This window comes from Carcharhinus amblyrhynchos, chromosome 7 (genome assembly GCF_965287045.1).
Source record: "Carcharhinus amblyrhynchos chromosome 7, sCarAmb.v2.hapA, whole genome shotgun sequence".
NCBI classification, from domain to species: domain Eukaryota; kingdom Metazoa; phylum Chordata; class Chondrichthyes; order Carcharhiniformes; family Carcharhinidae; genus Carcharhinus; species Carcharhinus amblyrhynchos.
The window spans coordinates 68,415,870-68,439,437 of NC_137330.1; the positions used below are offsets into that span (position 1 = coordinate 68,415,870).

At 41.6% G+C, this 23,568-nt stretch overlaps 1 protein-coding gene across 1 annotated transcript in view; it reads left to right on the forward strand.

The window, feature by feature from the left end:
- The first annotated feature begins 18,014 nt into the window (after nucleotides 1-18,014).
- man1a1 (mannosidase, alpha, class 1A, member 1) overlaps nucleotides 18,015-23,568 on the forward strand; it is a 464,837-nt gene continuing 459,283 nt past the window's right edge. The window contains exon 1 of the mRNA XM_080192541.1: nucleotides 18,015-19,024. Within this exon, the coding sequence (XP_080048667.1) occupies nucleotides 18,506-19,024 (519 nt within the window). The 5' untranslated portion in view covers nucleotides 18,015-18,505. The remainder of the gene's footprint in view (nucleotides 19,025-23,568) is intronic.

Genomic DNA, 23,568 nt, shown 5'->3' on the forward strand with positions numbered 1-23,568 from the left:
TGCGTCCGCCCTATCAAGCAATTCCCTTCAAGATGCCTCGCAATTTCCTCCTTAATGACGGATTCTAACATTTTACCTACCACAGACGTTAAACTAACCGGCCTATAATTCCCCGCCTTTTGCCTGGCACCCTTCTTAAACAACGGCGTAACATTAGCCGTTTTCCAATCTTCCGGCACTTCCCCGGAATCCAGCGACGTCTGGAAAATAACCACCAAGGCATCCACTATCACCTCCGCCATTTCTTTCAGAACCCTCGGATGCATTCCATCCGGTCCTGGGGACTTGTCCACAATCAGCCCCTCCAGTCTGTCGAGCACCACCTCTCTAGTAACAGTAATGTCATTAAGACCCTCCATTCCTACCACCTTTCCATCGCTAACACCCGGCAAATTATTCACGTCCTCCTCCGTGAAGACCGAAACAAAAAAGTTATTCAAGACCTTAGCCATATCCCCATCCCCTACCACTAGCTCCCCTTTCTCATCCTCTAAAGGACCGGTGTAGAGAAAGATCAACATAATATGAGGTAGGTTCCTGATGGCAGCAGGGAAGAAGCTGTTCTTGAGTTGGTTGGTACATGACCTCAGACTTTGGTATCTTTTTCCCAACACAAGGCAGAAGAGAGAATGTCCAGGGTGTGTGGGGTCCTTGATTATACTGGTGGTTTTTCAAGGCAGAGGGAAGTGTAGACAGAGTCAATGGATGGGAGCCTGGTTTGCTTAATGAATTGGGCTACTTTCTTGACCTTTTGTAGTTTTTTGCAGTCTTGGACAGTGCAGCAGCCATACCAAGCTGTGATACAACCAGAAAGAACACTTTTTATGGTGCATCCATAAAAGTTGGTGAGAGTTGTAGCAAACATGCCAAATTTCCTTAACCTTATGAGAAAGTTGGTGGGTTTCTTAACTATAGCGTTGGCATGGAGGGACCAGGACAGGTTGTTGGTGATCTGGATACCTTGAAATTTGAAGCTCTCGACCATTTCCATTTCATCTCTATTAATGTAGACAGGGGCATATCCTCCACTACACTTCCTGAAGTCGATGACAATCTCCTTCATTTTGCTGACATGGCAGGAGAGATTATTGTTACCGCACCAGTTCACCAGACTCTGTATCTCTTTCCATTACTCGGTCTAATCTTTGTTTGCGACCTGACCCATGGCAGTGGTGTTATCAGCAAACTTAAAAATTAAGTTGGAGGGGAATTTGGTCACACAGTCATAGGTGTATAAGGAGTATAATAGGGGGCTGAGAACACGACCTTGTGGGGTACCAGTGTTGAGGATATCATGGAGGTGGTGTTGTTGCCTATCCTAACTGATTGTGGTCTGTGGGTTAGGAAGTTCAGAATCTAGTCACAGAAGGAAGAGCTGAGCCCCAGGCCGCAGAGTTTGGAGATTAGTTTTGTAGGAATGATAGTGTTGAAGGCTGACCTGTAGTCATTAAACAGGAGTCTGATATGGGTGCGTGTGTTATCCTGTGAGATCCACATAGCCCCTGGATTGACTGTCACCCTCTGTGATTCCTTCCCACTTCACAGGAGGAATCTCTGCACTCTGACTCCTGTCTGCTAGCCCCCGAACTAAAACTCAAATATTGACATATTTCCCTTTCTGAAGAGGACGAAGGACAACACAGACCCTACCAAACCACACCACCCCAACTTCTGAGTGCAAACTATCCCTAATGTGCCACTCTAACATTACCCCTGCCATTCTGGAGTCTGCGTGCATCCCCTTCCAGTAAAGAATCTGGTATTTCTTTGATCCTGTTCTTTGTCAATGTTGGGGACCCTTGTTGGGGTCCAGCTTCCTTCCCCTTGGTCTTCCATCGTTCGTCATTCTCCTCCACTGCCCTTCCCCTCTGCCTTCTATTGCACCCCATTGCCCTTTCCGCATCCCCACCCTTGCACAGCCTTCCTTCCCGATTGCTCCCCAGCTGCTCATTAAATCCACCCTCACCTCAACCCCAACCCCCAACCCCTGTCAAATTTCAGCCTGTCAAAGTGGAGGGAGGGCTCATGAGTGCCACAGCATAGTGCTGTCTATACAGTCACTGGGAGCAGAAGACCCCTACTGTTCACACTGCCGGGCACAGCACTGGTCAGGGTTGGTCTAAGTGGAGGGTCCATGAGTGTCACAGCACAATACCGTCCATAAAGATGAGCTTGGCATGGAGGTGGAGGGCATGAACTAGTCTGCCCCAGCAGAGAGGTGTTTAGTGCAGCAGGAGTGGCACAGCCTGATGACAGGTGGGATGTGGATGTTGCATTCAGTATCCAGCAAACTGAGGTTCGTCTTGTGCACGCCATTCTTTTTCAAACAGGTTTGAGGGCAGCGTAATTTCCTGCTAGCATGATGCAAGATTGGAAGATGTTGGGAGATTCCGGTGAGCAGCCATCTTAATGAGCATTCATGATTTACAAATAACCTTCACACCACCAGGCAGCAGGGAAACTGATCTGCCTTTAACCCACCATTCTGGGAATTACAAACTGTTTTTGTGCTGGCAAGCTGTTGATGTCGTCTATGTGGATTTCAGTAAGGCATTTGACAAAGTCCCTCATGGTAGGTTGGTAGAAAAGATTAAGGCTCATGGGATATGTGGCCAGGTATCTAGATGGGTTGAGAACTGGCTTGCAAAGAGGAGACAGAGAGTAGTAGCGGAGGGGTCCTTTTCTAGCTGGAGGTCTGTCACTAGTGGTGTGCCGCAGGGCTCAGTACTGGGACGTCTTCTCTTTGTAGTATATATAAATGACTTGGAAGAGGGAGTAAGTGGTGTGATCAGCAAATTTGCTGATGACACCAAGATGGCTGGATTGGCGGGCAGTGAGGAGCAGTGTCTGGCAAAGATGTGCTATTAGGCTGATTGGCAGTAATAAATTGTCCCTAAATTAGTTTCCCTCAATGTGGATGGCCATAAAACAATAAATAAGGGTCATGGGTGGAGGGGGGGAGTGGTAGTGTTAAAATGGTGGCGTGGGCTCATTGGGCCGAAGGGCCTGTTTCCCAGGCTGTTTTGTTCTTTGCTCTTTGTTTCTGACTTGTTGGTTCATGCAAGTTCCTTTGCACCTGCCAACCACCAACCTCACTGTGGGCAGGATGAGAGAATTCCAATCTGAGGGTCACAATCTCAAAATAAGGTGTCAGCCACTGAGCACTGAGATAAGGAGAAATTTTTTTATTCAACCGGTTCTGAAACTTTAGAATTCTTTGCCCCATTGAGCCATGAATGCTTCGTCATTTCACTGACATTGAGGGAGAGATTATTGCCGTCACACCAGTTCACCAGATTCTCTACCTCATTGCTGGACTCCGTCTCATCATTATTTCAGACCTGACCCACTACAGTGGTGTCATCAGCAAACTTGAAAATCAAGATGGAGGGGTATTTGGCCACACAGGCATAGGTAGCTGAGGACACAGCCTTGTGGGGCACCAGTGTTTAGGATAATTGAGAAGGTGGCGTTGTTGCCTAAACTTACTGATTGCCAGAAGGCTTACACATTTTGGGCCTAAGAATACTGGCAAAAACTATAAGAATTATACAAGTTTTTAAAAGTAAACAAAAAAAGAAATTCAGAAAGCCAATTCCACATAACAAAGAAGGGAATGATGTAGAAGGGAAAAAGAGATGAAAGAGACCATCTTGTTCTTTAAGTGAACACATGAAGGTGCTTCATAAATAGCTCACTTTAGTTGTTACAGAGTAAATGGAATGTAGGACTGTTGAAATGCATGTGGAATACTGCTCTAAAAACTATTAAAAAGAAGAAAATAGGATGGTCACCAGGCCTAGCTGCCTTCATTTTTATAACATGTCTCTTAAGTGGCATTCTCTGCTGAAAATGTGGATAATGTGTGATTTCCAAGCCTAGCAGTACCTTTCCCTCCATCTCTGTGTCATCCATCTCTGATTTCTCATGCCTGTCTTCATGCTCAATATCTCAAATCATGTTTGAATCCCTGAACCTCAGATTATTCTGTTAACGAGTGCAGAAGATTACCTGGACACATGCTGCATTAATAAAGGAGGGTGGAGAAAAATACAGAAACAGAAAACCTTAGTTTTCCAGAAGTTTCTGAAAATGAAAATTACATGAAAGGTAGAAGGATGCAAAACGTTGCACTCTTTTTCCGGAAGAGGCAAAAATGTAACATCAGGAAAATGCAAGTCTTATAATTGTAGTGTAACAAGGTAAGGCTTGACCTCTGGTCAGTGAGCTAACAAAGGTTATTAATAGAATAACTATACACAATACAGAGCAAGGGAAAAGATCTTAGCTCCACAGCCCAAAACTCCAACTCCTGGAGCAAACCCAGGCAAGTCCGAGTGATTCCCCCAACTCAGCTCCTCAGTGGACCACTGGGTCACATGACCCTTTCAGGGTACCATCCCTTAAAGGGCTATGACACCACATAATCTTATCTCATTTGTGGATAAACATCTTGGTGCTGAATTTCCAGTTCCTTTGTCTGGATATTTTGAATCACAGAGCACAATGCATGGAGAAAGACTGCCTGGGAAGAATCACAATCCATTAGATGGATCAATCTACCAGCTTGTGAGCTATTTATGCACAATTTTCATCTATGTGCTTTGCTCAGGCAATCGAGCACACTCAGGGACAGAAACACCTGAGGTGTAAGGGCTTAATAGGCTTTGAAATTAGTGAGCATGAAGTAAGGCATGAGTGATCAGGACCAGGTGGCAGAAAGGTGTAGAAGGCAAATTGTGCTATTCTTAGAAATCACATATTATCCATAATGGATATTATGGTATGGATTTTCAGCATTGAATGCCACATAGGAGCCCTGATATGAAAATTAAGCTGTATGGTATGAAAGGGAATGTAGCAGCAAGGTAAAGACGTTTGGTTGACAGTCAGGAACAAAACTCAAAATATTTTTTTAAGCGCTCATTGTAACTTTTCTTGAGGACTACTTTTTGATTTTCAGGGGGGAATTTTTGGTTTTTGAGGGCTCCTTTTTTCATTCTCACTACCTCTTTCAGGAGGTGATGCAGTCATGTTATAACATTACCTTGACTACAAATTAATTTCCCACAATCCATTTCCAAAACTAAAATTCTAACTTGGCACATGGAATGAGTCTCATGCCTGCAGCCCTCTTTAAAAATTAATTGCAAGCAATTACCTCTTTCCAACATTATTTAATTTTATTCTACTAATTTCAAGTTTCTTTTCCCCCCAATACTTCTCTTTAAAATGAATAAGAAAGATGTCAGGATACTGACTTCAGAAGTTCTAATTGTGCAACAAGGTGAATACATTTAAAACAATGCCAAGCTAACCTTCAAGTAAACAAATGGTTAATTCACATTTATTTCACATTTCAGCAATTTTTCCAAGCTAATGAACTTCCTTGCATGATCATCCATTCTTTAATGAGACATAGATTAGATTGACCAAAGGAGAATTAATTGTGGCTCTTTGTATCCATATTAAAATGAGTCATATTCTTGGGATTTTTCTTCATAATATATATGCTTCTGCTGTCAGGGAATTCTAATGAACCATTTTATAAATATCATTTCAGGAGACTGAGTCAGATGCTGGGATCATGGAAGAACCTGAACTGACACTGTTGATGTTGAATGATTCAAATTTTGTAAATGATGAACTAGGGCAGGGGTTTCCAATTAAAAATCTGATAACTAAAAATTAATTGAATAAATTCTGAATATTTTCTCAGGTAAAATATCAAATAAGCATGATTCCTTTGCCTACACAGCCACACACACATTGCCATGATTCCCTCTCACTCTATACTTGCCCCTCCGCCAACCTCTTTCCCCCAACTCACTCAGCAAATCAACTGTTGCCCCCTCCCCTGGCCCAGACATGGACATAGCCAGCACCCCACTCCAGTTGAGATTCAACCCCAGGCAGTAGCACCCCACTCAAGATTCAAATGCAGACAGTACCACCCCAGTTGGGATTCAAAGCTAGACATTACCATCCCAGTCATCACACCCAGGTCAGGATTTAGGCCCAGCCCCGATGGGCACTCATCCTACAAGGCTGTATGATGGCTCCCTCGGCCTGCTCCAGCCTTTGTTACAGATGGAGACTAACTAATCTTCTTTCATTTCCCACGCCTTTTCTTCAGCTTCCCAGAGGATACCGAGAAGCAATTGATGACGGCATAATCAAAATTCTCCATTATGGTGGGAGTGGGATCAGCCAGAATAACTTCTTCAGCTCCAATCACATGATCCTTCACCTACACCCTTGCTGCTCCTTCAGTCATAGATTATGTCCCTTGAGCGGCAGCAAGAGAGGGAGAGAGAGCAAACCTGCCATTGCAGAGGAGTGAGAATGAGAGAGACAGAATCTAAGACTGGAGAAGCTTCTCACAGGTTTTGTCCTCCCCATGTGCAGAGGAGATTTCACTCTGATTAGTTGACCTTGCACTTGAATTTTTATAGGCTTTTTGGGGGTTTTCAAGAGTGAATTCATCCCTCACTCCCATGCATTTTGATAACGGACAAGAATTAAATTAAATGGGCATTATTGTATGAGAGAAGATTTATATCCAAGTCCTAATCATAAAGTATAGGTTGATGATTAGGACTTGAATATTGGCAACACAGTTAGGACATTTATGACAAAAAGTTCAGGTTGGGGATTGCAAACAATGAGGGGCTGTAACAGGCTTCAGGAAAAGATAGGTTTAGATGAATGATCAGTGTGGTAGCTCCTATGGGTTCATGGAGAATCACTGATTGATCCCCCTGTAGGGCTCATTGAGTAGGAGTTCCCTGGTATCATGCAGAGGCCTGCCCAGCTCGAAACTCATTATCTAAGCCTTTTATAAGGCAGGCCCAGGACTGGGCCACAACTGTATTCCTAGGCAGGGACTAGTGCGTGTACACCACAGTAGTGGTTTTACTTTGCATTCTGTAATAAACTATGTCCCTTTCCAATTAGGCTTCCTGAGTCATTACACAAATAGGTACAAGTTGTTCATAACATTGAAGGAATGTGGCAGCATGGTGGCACAATTGTTAGCTCTGCTGCTTCACAGCACCAGGGATTGGGTTCAATTCCCAGCCTGGGTCATTGTAGAGTCTGCACGTTCTCCCTGTGTTTGCGTGGGTTTCCTCTGGGTGCTCTGGTTTCCTCTCAGTCCAAAGATGTGCAGGTCAGGTGAATTGGCTATGCTGAATTGCCACAGTGTCAGGGGATTAGCAGGGTAAATACATGGGGTTACAGGGATAGTGACTGGGTAGGACTGTTGTCAGTGCAGACTCCACAGGCTGAATAGGGATTCATAGAATCCTAGAATACATCTTGGGGGGAAAAACCAACAAATGGTAGAATAGACGATAAAAATGATAAAGAAGGGTTTGGCTGAACACTGACACAGGGACCCAAATAAATAAACACAGGAAATTGCACATACAATCAGATACAGCTATTAATAGGCCAACAACACCTAGTGTTTATAAGTAGGGGCACAGTGTACAAAAACTGAAAGCAATGATACATTTACGCAAAATATATATTAGGTACAGTTAGAACACAGTAGGCAGTTTGGGGCAACATATTATAGAAAGTATATTAAAGCTATAAATAGCATGCAGCAGAGATTCACCAAAATTATGCCAGAGGTGAAAATTATAATTATGAGGAAAAATGAGAAAGTGAAACTGTGAAACTTTTTCCACTGAAGCAGAGAAGGATAATAGGATATTTAATAGAATTTTTAAAATTATGACAGGTTTTAGTAGGAAGTGTAGTATTTCCTTTGATTGGGGAGTCAGGGATGAAGACACATCAATTTAAAATTGTCACAGAATGGGGAAAAAGGCCACGAGAAATTTCTTAATACAGTAGGTTCTTGAATGCTTTGCCACAGGGTGTGGCTTAGACAGAGATAGATGTTTGAAGCAGAAAGAAACAAAGAGCTAAGGAAAGAGAGTAAGTCAATGGGACCAATTTTAAACTGCTCAGACAAATTAAGAGTCAACATAGAGACGGTGGGCCCGATTGCCTCCTAGTGTGGATTTCACTGGTTCCATTAAGGATGATGGTAGTGGAGTGTTTTAAGGATCTACAAGACATTTTTTTTTGTTTATCATGTAGGTAGTTTTTGTAGGAAAAGGCACAGAATGAATTACTCTGAAGTTTCTGATGATAATGAAGTAAAAAGTAAGGGAAACAGTGAGGAAGAATACAGAAGCATTTGCAAGAGGCTATGGATAGGTTAGTGGAATTAGGAGATAGATGGCTAATACGGTTCAATGCAGAGAAACTTAAACGAGGACGTTCTGGAAAAAAAATACACACAAACAGAATAAATGAACCGATTTAGAGGTGAATATGTTTCTTTTTTAAATACATTGTGACATTGAAAGTAATCAGATGTAAATCCTGTTGAATTTGTAAAAGGAAAAGTTAGATATTTTGTGCAGTTATTGGCAGCACTTTGTTGGAAGCATAATAGAGTGATGCAAAGTTGCAGCAAAATGGTGTAAAAAATAAAACCTTAAATCAGTGGTTGCTTGAAATATACATGACTCGTTGACATCACACACCAAATCTGGAATGATATTCAAAATGAATGGATTAACAGTTCTACAAAGACTACTGAACTTCCTGTGTTCAGGAAAACCCCAATATGACAGACTCCAAATGCACACTTGTAAGGAAACCCACTGTATCCATTAAAAACAGAAGGGAAACAGAAGAGTTATCTTCATGTTGGAATTCTGCATGTTGATCGATTGGTATTCATATTTTTTGTTTGAAATTCCATAAGTAAATGGGTTTGTCGGGCTTAACACAGCAGGACATAAATGGCAAATATTCTATGAATCTAAAATGCTATTCTTCACTCACCCATGTATTTAAAACAACTGCATCAGTGAATCCTGCATTAACGCTGAGATTTTATATCATTATTATATTTCTTGTTTTGCTGAGACCAAGATATGTACAACAGCAAAGCCAAGTATGATTCTGATGGCTGACATTTCTGGAAGTAGATTGCATGTGCTAGAATGACAACTTAGGACAGTTGATTGAATGACAGCTTTTTGCAAGCAAGTGCTCCTGAGGTGGATGTCTGGCAAATCCAAGATGATAGATGGCATATGTTACATATCATGTTTCTGTGGTTAGTATCCCAGCATGTAGCTTTTAAAGAAATTAATTGTGAGCTTGCTTGATTATACTCTCCATTTTAAATCTGTCATCCGTGCTCTCTTTTCCGAAGTGAAGGTCAAATATTACACTCCTGTCAACTCAAAGGATCATGGTGCAGACGATAACGTCAAATAAGTAAAATATAGAGTTAAAAATCCACATGCTTTGTGGAAAGTTTCTAGATTGTATGGAAATGATGACAAAGGACTAACAGATTAAACTATTTACCGACAGACCATAGCAAATCTTATATGCTTTGTGTCTGCCCAAGCTGAGTGAGAACTCCCAAGCTACCAACAGATCATCACCAAGTATACATGATCACCCAGTCTACATCTTTCCCGTTTTAACAGGACAATTGGTATAACATGCATATGACAATGTTAGATGGTGGTAACAGGTTATTAACTATTTGTGATGTACAGCGCACAAACCTGGGCTGCTACACCTGGGGCAAAGCCCATCACAACTCTTTCATCACCCTTCCTTTTAAAAAAAAGGCTGATATGTAGACAGTACGTGTACTTTGAGCTTGGAATTTGGTCAGTTCAGGCAGCACCCAAGTGTGCATTTGTGCCAGTTGGCTGTGCTGGGTATCCTCGGGTTGCTACCCGTTTGATGGATAGCCCCAGATGTTCCTGGGATGTGCAGATGGCTGCAGGACCTGTTGCATTGGTATCCAAAGGGGCCTCCATCTCCACTGCTGCAGGCTGTTATATATTTGGGTAGATGTTGTGTTGTTGTGCTACCACTTTGTGTGTTTATGTGTCATGTGTTTAGCTTATGATGTCATCAGCTGTTTCGCTATCTCTTAGTCAGTCTAGCCCAAGCCGCTGTACAGTGAACAATTTCTCAATAAACCTGCCTTGTTGACTGTAATCAACCTATGTGCTGCAACTGCATTTCCTCTTATCCTCCCACATGCATCATATAAATAGTAAGAAGTCTCACAATGTCAGGTTATAGTCCAACAGGTTTATGTTGTATCATGAGCTTTCGGAGTGCTGCTCCTTCATCAGTTGAGCGGCCCCCACTCACTTGACGAAGGAGCAGTACTCCAAAAGCTCGTGATACCAAATAAACCTAATGGACTTTAACCTGGTGCTGTGAGACTTTTTCCTGTGCCCACCCCAGTGCAAAGCTGGCACCTCCACATCACATGCAATAGGATAAAAAGAAAACTGGTGACGAAGGACATGATTACAAATTCTCTTCTAGCAAAAAGAAAAGAAAAATTGGAGATGTGTTTACTCCTTGGATGTTTCCAATGATCAGAATAGAATCAGCAGCAGGTCAACAATTGTATCTGATATTGGAATGGCAAGGTAGTGAAACTATCCCTATCAAAAAGTAAAATTGGGGAAAACTGGATGCAGGATGCAGAGCTCGTCACGTGTAATTTAAGTAAGGCACAGAGGCAGAGTGAATAGCAGATCCTCCTTGCATTGCATTGAAGTATAAAGCCAGCTGTTATATTAGCTCACATTGAAAAATAAAGGCGGATTGTTAATTATCAAGCAAAGCTCCTGAAAAAGGTTACTGCACAGATCCCAGTAAACACAGTGAAAAGTCTGACAACACCAGGTTTTAGTCCAACGTATTTATTTGATAATTTATTTGAACAGCAGGTTAGGTGTAAAGATTCGCATTCTAATCAGTAATCTCTAAACTGTCTGTGCTTTATATGCTCTGTCTGAGGCCAGAACTCTCTATTCACCTGACGAAGGGGCTAACCCCGAAAGCTTGTGAGTATATTATCAAATAAATAGGTTGGACTAAAACCTGGTGTTGTCAGACTTTTCACTGTGTTTACGCCAGTCCAACGCCGGCATACCCACATCAGATCCCAGTAACCCAGTACAAATGATGGAAAAGTTTACCGTCATTGGCTCATTTGAGGAAGAATCCAAAACTAGAAGTCTTATGTAGAACAATTTTGTTATTAGATACTGGCAAATAAGATTCCAGATGATATTATAGCCCCTGCTTTTCTTACCACTGTTGGCAGTAAAACTTTCAATTTAATCCATTCAGCTTGAGACAAAAACATACCAAGAATTAATTAAGTTACTAGAAGAGCACTTGTTACACAAACCTTCATAAATCGCAGACTGTTTTCATGAACAAAATCAATTAGGAGAGAAGACAGTTCGGTTTTTGGCAACACGAAAGTGTCTCATAGAACATTGTGAATTTGGTGATTCTCTGAATGATACAATTAGAAATCATTTGGTTTGTGGGCTGAGGAAGGAGGCTATACAGCAGAGACTACTAACTGAACAAAATTTAAGTCTTAAAATAGCTTTTAAAATAGCTATTTTGATGAAGTTTGCTGCTAAGGAGGCTTCTCAGCTCAGAGCATGCATGAGGATCCATAACATTCGCACCCCCAGAGGAAATCTATCCAGCCACAGGCGTGTCATTGCTCTGGAGAAATGAGCCATTCACAGGTTGATTGCTGATGCAGAGACAGCCAGCCAATGTAAAAACTGAGAATAAATAGATTATATGGCATGCATTTGCTGGAGGAAACCAGTTTCTCCAGGAAAGAATGTTCAAATAAAAAATTAGAATATACCTTAATGGAAAAACAAAATGAATTCATCAAAATAATTTACAAAGTGGAAGAAGAAAATGATCTGGACAATGAAGAGACAGCACATGAATCTGTTGAAGAATTGAAGTTAAACGTACTTTCAATTCAAGGAGAACAGCTGAGAGTGAATCTTACATTCCTCACTGGGTCAGGCTTGAGGAGTTGAATAGCGTACTCTTGTTCCTAATGTCCTTATGAACTGTAGAATATCTTTAATATTCCAATATCTAAACAATACTGTAACCTCAAAGTATTTCCATGTGTGTTCTTTTATCTTTATGTGGGGTGAATTGATAAGCACGCTTCTAAAAGGTTTATTGTAAGCTACACTGGTTTATTTGCTTATGAGATATAAGAAATGAGCTTTCACAAAGATCAATAAATTTCCTTTTGCTCCTGGGATGACAAACAAAAGGAAAACGAAATCTGTGACTCTACTCCTCAAGTTACGGTTCAATTTCACATCCAAGTTAGACTTTATAGCAACTAACATTATTACTATTTTCTCTTTTAAGCCATACTTGTTCAATAACCAGGTAGGAATTGAGCAGTGAGAAAAATTTTTCTCTCCAGCACCTTTCAGCTGAGCAGTCCCTTTATCAAGAAAGAAATGGGCAACAGTTGCATTTAGAGTCATTCCCCAGCCTTGTGTTGAGGGTTGGCTTACTGAGCTGCCAAACAAACCTACCAGATTGAATCAAAGAATCACACAGTGCAGAAGAAGCCCTTCACAAGAACATAAGAAATAGGAGCAGGAGTAGGCCATCTGGCCCTTCGAGCCTGCCCCGCCATTCAATAAGATCATGGCTGATCTGTCGCTGCTCAGTTCCACATTCCCGCCCTCTCCCCATAACCCTTAATCCCCTCTCTTATCAAAAACCCATCAACCCGCGTCTTAAAAATATTTAGCGAGGTAGCCTCCACCACTTCAACGGGCAGAGAATTCCAGAGATTCACCACCCTTTGAGTGAAGAAATTCTTCCTCAACTCCGTTCTAAACCCCCCCCCCCCTTTATCTCGAGGCTGTGCCCCCTAGTCCTACTGTCCTTTCTGAGCAGGAACAGTCTCTCCACCTCTATCCTATCCATCCCATTCATCATCTTATATGTCTCAATGAGATCTCCCCTCATTCTTCTAAACTCTAACGAGTACAAGCCTAGTTTATTCAGCCTCTCCTCATAGCTCAACCCCCTCAACTCCGGCATCAGCCTAGTAAACCTCCTCTGCACTCCCTCCAAGGCCAAAATATCCTTGCGTAAGTACAGCGCCCAAAACTGCGCACAGTACTCCAGCTGCGGCCTCACCAATGCCCTATATAGCCGCAGCAAGACCTCCCTACTTTTATATTCAATCCCCCTTGCTATGAAGGCCAGCATCCCATTTGCCTTTCAACCCATTGAATCCCCACCGACACATTAGAAACATTGAACTCCCACCTAATCCCATCTGCCAGCACTTAGCCTGAAGCCCTGAATGTTATGATGCACCAAGTGCTCATCCAGATACTTCCCAATGGATGTGAGGCAACCCACCTCTATCACTCTCCCAGACAGCACATTCCAGGCTGTCAGCATTTTCTGGGTAAAAAGGGTTTTTCCTCACATTCCCCCTAAACCTCCTGCCCCTCATCTTGAACCTATGTCTCCTCATGAGTGACCCTTCAACTAAGAGGAACAGCTGCTCCTTATCCACTCTGACCATGTCTCTCAATCTTGTCCACCTCGATCAAGTCCACCCTCAGTCTTTTCTGCTCCCCAATGAAAACAACCTAAGCTTACACAACCTGTCTTCATAACTTAAATGTTCCATCCCGGGCAGCATCCTGGTGAATCTCCTCTGTACTCCCTCTAGTACAATCACATCCTTCCAATAATGTGGCAACCAGAACTACATACAGTACTCTAGCTGTGGCCTCACCAAAGTTCTATACAACTCCAACATGACTTCCCAGCTTTTGTAATCTATGCCTCAAATGATAAAGTCAAGTGTCCCATATGCCTTTTTCATCACCCTACTAACATGCCCTTCTGCTTTCAGAGATCTGAGGACAAACACACCAAAGGCCCCTTTGTTCCACAAAATTTCCTAAAGTCTTACCATTCATTGAATACTTTCTTGTCAAATCACTCCTTCCAAAGTGTATCATTTCACACTTTTCAGGGTTAAATTCTGTCACTTATATCTGCCCAGTTGACCATTCCATCTATACCTTCTTGTTGCCCAAGACACAAAGGGACCTTGGTGTGTGTTCTGACCACCTGGAAGAATCTGAGTTATCCTCAGTGACAAAACTGGCTATCTGATATAGTAGTATAGTGCATTTTGTCTCTGGTATCCAAAATATGACCATGGTATTATAAGAGGAAAGTGGCCTAATCAATCAGTGTTTTCATTGGCACTGAAGATGCAAACATCTCACAGATGATGTCCAATTTCATTATGCTTCAAAAGCAACTAGACTGGATCTCTCTCTTGCCCAATGTTAGAAACAGACATCCCAAACTTTCACCTACCTGCATTTCTTTGGGTGAATGAACTTGTTCAGGTTTATTGTTTGATCATTGTTCTTAATAGAATTTTGACTAAAATGAAAAGTCCACTGAAAAAGAAATTAAGGGCAATGTATATTATCCCACTTATCATGAAATGAAATGAAAACACAGAGATCTAAGAGGCACTGTGACAGGCTGATAGAAGGTAGGACATCAAAAGTTGGGAGTTACATTAAACAGTAATATCACATAGGGAAAGTCACTCTTTAAAGTTATAATAAGTTTTGTTGATGATATCCAACCTGAATGAACATCACTGCTAGTTTCACTAGTCAGTGCATGGGAAAATAGGAATAAATGCCTCAATATTTAAGTTAATGCTTATATACAGATATATGTTACATACAAATATGAGTACATCTGAGGTGCACATTCAACCGAGTCACATTCAAATGGTAACTTTAGCACAAATATGCAAAAATGTTATAGTGTGAAAAATGTTGAGAACCCTCAGAAGTTACAGATATCAAAATTCCATGTAAGTAGCCACAATTGTGTATGGACTTATTTACCTTCATACATTTGGAAGTCTTGCATTTGGCACATGTTCATAAGCTGTTGTAAAGTATCTAAAACTTCAATGTCACTCCTTGAAAGTACTCTTGTAATCCTGATTTCTTAAAATAGTATAGTCTTTAGAGAATTCTAAATAACTGGATGTCAATTGCCCCAAATATTAAGGCAGAAAAACTAATTAGCAAGCAATAAAAAAATCTACCAATTAATAAACACAAGAAACACAAAGTAACTTAAGGAACATGCGTCTCAAAACCAACAATTGAAATCAAATTAAATAAAACTGAAAAAATTTTAATTGGCTATCTTGGTTTCTCAATAATAATGAACAGATTAATAAAAACAACTCACAGAAGACACTATTGAAGTGGCATAGTGGTACAATGATTAGCACTGCTACCTCAGTGCCAGGGACCTAGGTTTGATTCCCGGCTTGGGTCATTGTCTATGTAGAGTCTGCACATTCTCGCTGTGTCTGCATGGGTTTCCTTCACGTGCTCTGGTTTCATCCCACAATCCGCTGGGCGTGCCGGTTAGGTGCATTGGCCGTGACAGAAAAGTTGGTGGTCGTTTAAAAGGTCTGTTGACCGTGGGTGGGAATTTCTAGTCTTGGGGTGTGCACGGCTGGAAAATCCTACCCAATGTTTCTTCTTGTGGGGAAGAGCATTCCTAGATGCTATCAATACAAGATAGTCACCAAGAAATCAAAAAGAAAATTCAGAAGAAACTTCTTCAAAAAGGGTGTTAAAAATGTGGAACTCACTACCACAGGGAACGGTGGTTGCAGCAAATACCAAAGATTCATTTAAGTGGAAGGTAGACAAGCATTTGATGGAGAAGGGAATTGACGGTTACTGTGATAGATTTAGATTAGAAAATATGGGTGAATTCAATTGGACCATAACACCAGAACGGGCTGGTTTTGCCGAACAGCCTGTTTTTGTATCCTATATCAGATGTAATCCTCTGCACTGTTTTCCTTGTTGGAAAGTCACATTTTCTTGTGTTAAATACTGTATTTTCTTTAATTTCTAATTTAGTGTATTTAGTTAAAACTTTACGTTGGTTAATGCTGTTAAAATATATTTCTCAATTTGGTGAATCATTTCTTCCCTAATTTCAAGTGGGTGGATTTGACTTGTGCTATATAATTAGTTTATGTTACTATTTTGTTTCACTCTGATTAAAATAAAAGCAAAATACTGCAATGCTGGAAAAAAATGAAATAAAATGCTGGTGAAACTCGGCAGGTCTGGCAACATCTGTGGAGCGAGGAAGAGTTAATGTTTGGAGTCTGTGTGACTTATATTAAAAGCCACTGAGTATTCATTTAACTTTATGATGCAATTCCTTATGAAATTTATTAAGTAACAAGACGTGTGATATCAGTTCTGCAGAAGAATTTCAACTTTTAGCATTTCATATCTTCTAATGAAATAGTACATTAGTGTACGTTGCTTTAGAGATGTGCTTTAACCCTTCAACGTCAGAACTTTTTCACTCCCATGCCATTTCTCTATTTGCATAACGTTTCTGATCCCCATTATTGGTTTCATTTCACTGAGTTAAGCCTCATAGCTCTAACAAAATGAGCAGAAACCCATCGTTCCACAATTGCCATTTTGGTGGAATGTGCTTTATAGAAGAAAGAAAAACATAACTCACCCATGCTTGTGTCGGGAGCTTTGCAGTTTATGAAATGACTATCAAAATTCACTATCACTAAACACGCACTGACGTCAACCTTTCTTTCTTCGGTCTTTCACTAGAAACGCTCAGAATGAAAAACTATTTGGCATGGGTTGGTGGGAGTAATAAGACATTTCAGGATTGGCACACATTCGGAACCACTTAGTGTTTACGCCAATACAGAATGCATCCAAATTATTGAGAGCATGACAAGTATAGGGGCAGATTGTTCAACCTGTGTTTTGCGAAGATTTTTTAAAAAGCACGTAGTGATGCTGCAAGTGACTGGCACGTAGTCAAATAATCCATAGATGGCAGAAGTTCATTCTTCCCATTAAACGTGAGGTAAACTGCAATTAGTGAAATTAACATTGTTGACACACGAACATCGTGCACGTCTGAACTTTAATCAAGATTAAAGTACAACCTTCCTCCAGTTATGTTGATTATATAATGGCCTCACCAAATTATACTTGGGTCATGTCTCCGCAAAGTATAACCTTATGCATAAGGTCACCAAGTCTGGAAGTTGGTATTTTGATCCTTCAGGTGACGATGCTTCTGACAGGAATTTGGAACAACCTGGTTGTTCTGTCGAAGGATCATTTGGACTTGAAACGTTAACTGTTTCTCTCTCCAAGGATGCTGCCAGACCTGCTGAGTTCATCCAGCATTTTATTTCAGATTACCAACATCCGCACTATTTTGCTTTTATACAGGCTATACAAGTCTATTACCTTTAGAAAGGTTGCTTCGTTGTCTGCGTGCATATTTATATTAACATATGAACGAAATATGTCCGCAAAACAAGTCACACTATACTATCCGTTTTGACCAACGTTCCCGACAAACAAGGGATTTTAAGCAACGAATTCTAAGTGGGAGCGGGACGTCCGCTGAGAAGATTACAGCGCCATTCATCTCCTCTAGCCAAACATCTCACATACGGTTGGTTACCATTTGCTTACCGGCGGTGTCATTTCCATTTCCAATATGTTCACATTTCCTGAGAATTTTCAAAACAGACCATTGCAATCAGTTATAAGTAAGTGGCCGATATGTAAATAAAACAAGCCACAAGGTAAAAGTATGGCAAAACAAGTGCGGTGCAATACAGCTTTTCAAATGATTCGATTTGGCAATATGATACTAACAGGTCAAAATTGTACAAGTGAGAAAGGGGACAATGAGTAAAATGCAGGATGTTGAGTTAAGAGGAATAGAAAGTAAGCGAGATTATAAAACAAAATCAAATTAGAGGTTCAGAATTGTTAATTTATGGAAATTGCAAATAACTTCAAAAATGTGCACACGCATGCACACACACACTCAAGGAAGTAAAAGACGGAAGCAAAATAAGAAGAAGAATTAACTTTATTTCCTGGTCTTGTAACGACATCATGTGACGGACTGCAGAGTGGCACTATCCTCCCTCCCTGTGAGAGAGAGGCGTGAAGCTGGTTGCAGTGGGCGGTGGGAGTTGTCAGCGGGCAGCGGCTGATTGGTGAGGCTGCCTGTCGCTCAGGCCGCTCTGGAAGGCGGCCCGGGGGCTGGCCAGGCGCGCGATAGGCCGGCGCCACTGTCCCTCTCGGAAGGTTGGGCGGGCTTCCGCTGGCGCTCCGGGCTCGGCAGCAGGCTGGGCGCCGGCTTTGGTGTGAGCTGCGGGTCTGCCACACTTCCTCATTGCAGACGTGTTACACGATGGACAGGTGATGCATTGCAATACTCCTCAGCTCAGCTCAGCTCCGCTCCAGGCAACAACAACATCACCACCAACCAACCAACCAACCACCCCTCTCTTCAGGTCCGAAACGAGAGAAACCCACCCACCCACTCCTCCACAAATGGTAGTTTACAGCGACTGACAAAGTCTCAAATCTTTCAAAGTGTTGAGTAGTTTCTCATTTTCTGGTTCACAAGAAACAGCGACCCCCCCCACCCCAGCCCCTCAAAAAAAACAGCAACACAATCAGCAATGCCACCGACAACTCTTCTGCCTTTTACTACTCCTGGTATTAGTCGGAAGTCAGTCAACAACAGCTCGGTTTTGATCAACCGGCCCGCCTTTCGGCTGACTGAGAAATTCTTGCTGCTCTTAGTTTTCAGCGGCTTCATCACTCTGTGCTTCGGCGCGATCTTCTTCTTACCCGACTCCTCCAAACTGCTGAGCGGGGTCTTCTTCCACTCGCAGCCGCCTTCACTGTCGGGAAGCGCACCCAAAGCGGACGGCAGAGAGTTGGAGGCTGACAAGTTGCAAAGGATCCGGGAGGATCACGAGAAGGCTCTCCGGGAAGCGAAGGACACCCTCCAGAAACCGCTGGATGAGATCAAGCAAGACATCAAACAGCAGAAGGAAAAAGTTGCACAGGATTCCGCCAGTAAGAGGGAAGGAGCCCCGCGTTTGCCCAATGTCGTTTTTCGCAAACCTGTGGGTGCGATAGGGCGTGAACCCAGCGACCCTGAGACCAGGGAGAGACAAGCCAAGATTAAAGAGGTACAGGATGTTTCCAAATCACCTTTCACTTATTCACATCCTTGCTGCTCTCTCCCTCTCTCCCACCCCCCATAGGTCCCCCCACTTTCTGCCAGGGGCTGTGAAAAAGGGGTTTTGTCAACTTCATTCTGTTTGCCTTGCTGAGAGTCTCGGGGGTATTCTCAGCAATCGGCTTTCTCCAGCTGCGGTGCACCTTTAGCCGCCTGGGAACTCCAGATCCTGATGCAGGTCTCAAGTTGTAAGCTGGTGTGTCCTGTCACAGTTATACGCTGCAATGTCCACCCGGTAGCAAGAAAACAGCAGCCTAGAGTTCTCCCTAAGATTAAAACTACCTTTCCCTTACTGCAGAAATTCAGGAATGCCAACACTTTATTTATGTATATGTAGCGCGATTAACATGGCATCTCACGGAAATAGTTCTGAAGCGAAAACTTATTTAAATTCTGTACTTCAGACCATTCCGAGAATTAACATGGAAAGTGGTACTTGATCATTTAATACATTTAATTTAAAGATAATTGCAACGGAGATAAATTGGTTGTTAAAACAAATATTATGGCATCAAATTAACTTGGGGGCAATGTACGCGATAAGTCTTTCCCAGCTTTGCTAAATTTAGTGGTAAAATGTTTTATTTTCTTATAATGCTGAACCTATTTTCTACATTATTCTCAAATAATATCCTAAAATGAACTGCGTCGATTTTAAAGTCTCTGGTCCAATTCTGGATATGTCTGAGTTAGAAGTTGGTCTCAGTATTCAAAGGAGGGAAATAATTACAAAATATGGCCGATGTTGGGAGTTGACAGCCCCAGCATTGACCCTCGTTACTCCTCTGAAATGGATAGCAACTTCGGGAGCCTGTATGTGCACAAAATAGCATGGGAATCCAGTTGTTGTCAGTGATGCTGCACTCCTCCAGAGGGTGTGCTGTTGAGAAGCTCCAGACTGCGATCGTGGAAAATCAGTGAATTGAGAAAAACTTAACGTTTTTGCGCTGTTAAAACTCTTAAAGGTTTGTTGAATGAAGTGTAACTGGTGTTTTAACCAGGTACTTTTTCGTGATTACTGTCAAATGCTCGCAGTAGCCCTGAAAGTTAATTTTATATTCGTGGATTGTCAAATTTCTCACTTATAATAAATACACAAATTGTTTATAATTTATCTTTTATCATTATCCAATCATTTACTTTGCTATCTGAAAAGTTAATTTAAAACGCAAGCACTTATTTTGTTGCCTGGACAAATACTTCAGAGTGATTAGCTGCTAATCCTATAGACTATTTCTGTAATAACATGGTTGTTCAAAGGGCTTCTTCCTTTTCACTAGTACACTTAGCTACCAAATGGTGAACACTTGTCATATGAGGAAAGAGTGAGGTCTTTGGGTCGGTACTCGCTGGTATTTAGAAGGATGTGGGGGGTGGGGGCGCAGGATCTTAACTGAATCTTATAGGATACTGCCAGGCCTGCATAGAGTGGACGTGGAAAGGATGTTTTCACGAATGGGAAAACCTAGAACCAGAGGGCACAACCTCAGGCTAAAGAGATGATCCTTTAAAACAGGGATGAGGAGGAATTTCTTCAGCCAGAAAGTAGTGAATCTGTGGAACTCTGCCGCAGAAGGCTGTGGAGGCCAGGTTATTGAGTGTCTTTAAGACAGGCTGTTGATTAGCAAGAGGATCAGAGGTTATGGGGAAAAGGAGGAGAATGGAGATGAGAAAAATATCAGCCATGATTGAATGGTGGAGCAGATTTGATGGGCCGAGTGGTCTAATATAGTATGTGAAATGGTTTTGTTTTTGTTTTCATCCACGTAAGCTGTTTGATATCTCGACTGTGGTTTCCTTGCATTCTTTGCTATAACGAGTCTTGTTACACAAGGTTCTGCCCGGAACACAATAAACACAGAAAACTTACTTTGAAAAGAATGTTCTTTTAATTTGTTGTATTTGTTAACCTTAGTACAAGTTTGCAAACTGTTCCAGAAAGAGAAAAGTGGTATAACAGAGGAATCAATTTAATTTAAATAGGAATTATTCATATAATCCTAATTAGTTGGTATCCAAATAAGCAAATCATACTTCAGTTAAAAGTGTAAAATAGAGCCTGAAGGAATGTTCCAGTCATTCATTTCTCATACCTCACAAGTAGACTTTCCTTGTTAGGTGTTGGTTCAATTACTTGGGAAAAATTATAATTTCCTCTTGGCCCTAACCTCCTGCTACACATCTGATGAAGTATCTTAATGATTCAACTGCCACAGCTTGTTTCAACATCATCAGATTTTCGATTGAAGCTTCCTTTGTTAAAAGCCTATTCTTGGTCTCCTGCTATCTTGAATTTGAAATTTCTTTGTAAAATTGGGTGACATTGCCATCTAATCCTGGACCCGTTTTCTGTTCAAATCCTTCAAATAGATATGATCAGATTTGCGAACTGTTTCCATAATGGCAACTAAACATGATCTATTTGCCATGATGGAAATATGGCTACAGTGTGACCAATACTGAGAACTAAATGTTCAAAGATATTTGACATTTTGGAAGTTCAGGCACTAAGGCGTTGTGGTGTTGTGCTGATTTTAAGGTATCGGAAGAAGAAAATGTGAAATTTATTTGGGTGGAACTAAGAAACAGCAAAGGGTAGCAAACGTTGGTAAGAGCTGTTTATAGGGCACAAAACAATATTGGTAGTGTGGGGCATGGTATTAATCAGTAGATTAGAGAAGCATGTAGCATGGGTACTACAAAAGTCATGGCTGATTTCAGTCTGCACACTAAGAAAGCCTAATAAGCCTAATGCTGTAAAAGATGAACTTCCAGACTGTTAGAACAAACATAGAACAGTACAGCACAATACAGGCCCTTTGGCCCTCGGTGTTGTGCCGAGCTACGTCCGAACCCAAGCTCAAGCTGTCCCACTCCCTATCATTCTGGTGTGTTCCATGTGCCTATCCAATAACTAGTTGAAAGTTCCTAAAGTGTCCGACTGCACTATTACAGCAGGCAGTGCATTTCACACCCCAACTACTCTGATTAAAGAATCTAACTTGGACATCCCTCCTATATCTCCCACTGTGAACTTTATAGTTATGCCCCTTCGGGATGGGTTTCTGGAGCAGTATGGTGAGGAACTGACTAGAAAACAGACTATTTTAGATCTAGTATTATGTAACAAAAAAGGCCTAATTAATATTGTAAAGAACCTTTTGAGACGGTACGTTTCTCTGGTTGGGGAAGCATAGAACTAACCAATGGACGTTTTTTCAAAGTAAGTGGAAAGCCACTTAGGACTAAGATGAGAATTTTTTTACTCCGAGGCTTGTAAATCTTTGGAATTTTGTACCTCAGAAGATAGAGAAAGCTCAATCTTTGAGTATGTTTAAAGCAGAGATTTCAAATACCAGTGACATACAGGGTTATGGTGGGTCATGTGGGGGGGTGGTGGAGGGCATTGAACTTGATGATCAGCCATGATCATATTGAATAGCAGAGCAGGCTTGATAGGCTGAATCTGTTTTCCTTCTGCCCACAGCACCAAGATTGCCTTGAGTGAAAGTAACCATGTGACTATACTTGTGGAATACTGTCCCCCATCCTCTCACCCTGAGGCCTCTGATGTAGCAGTTCATTTGATCTCTCCTCTACTACTTGGTAGTTCGCCACGGTGGCATCATCCCCTTATCATGCATCTCCTTATCCCAACGCAGTCAGCACAGAAATAAAATACTGTAACTGCTGAAAATCCTGAAATTTTAGGAAATGCTTAGGCCAGACAGTGTTGGTGGAGATAGAAACAAGTTTGATGGCCTTTCGTCAGAACTCTGATGAAAGGTCATGGACCAAAAGATCATCGACCTGGAAATGTTAACTGTTTCTCCACAAATGCTGCCTCACCTGAGTATTTCCAGAATTTCCTGTTTTAGTTAAATAGTATGTTATCACCAAAGACACTGCTTCCATGCTCCAATGTGAATTTTCCCTGATTCCTTATTTCTATACTGCTAGAACTTTTTCCACGAGACTGACAACAGAGCATTTGTCCTGCTGAAGATAATTTCTGTATTACGTGTTTTAATAACGTGAAATACTTTCAACAAACGCTTTGGAAATTGGTTTCAGCCAGCAGTATCTCTCGGGGCACTCAGTGTATCAATAGGAAAAGGATTGCAGATTGGTTTTCAAGTTGAAGTCAGTCACTTCTGAATTGCAGCTAAGTAAATTCTTTGTCGTTTGAAGGGCATTGGGACTTTTAATGTTCATTCCAACTTCTGTCAATCAACAGTTATGGTTTCAGTTGCTGTCAGATGTCAGACCGAGTAGGCTGCAGCTGTTTTTACATTGGTGCTCGAGATATATTCTGCACGAGTTTACAACAGGTGGATCTTGCACTTTTGAGAAACTGGTGGTACAGTCTCACTAGCAGCTTTTAGTATAAATTTGCTGGATTCACTTAGAAGAGGAAATTTGTATTTGCCATCTGGTGCGTGAATCCCCTGTTTTGCATACTAGCTTCCTGTAAACCCATTATAACAGCACCTT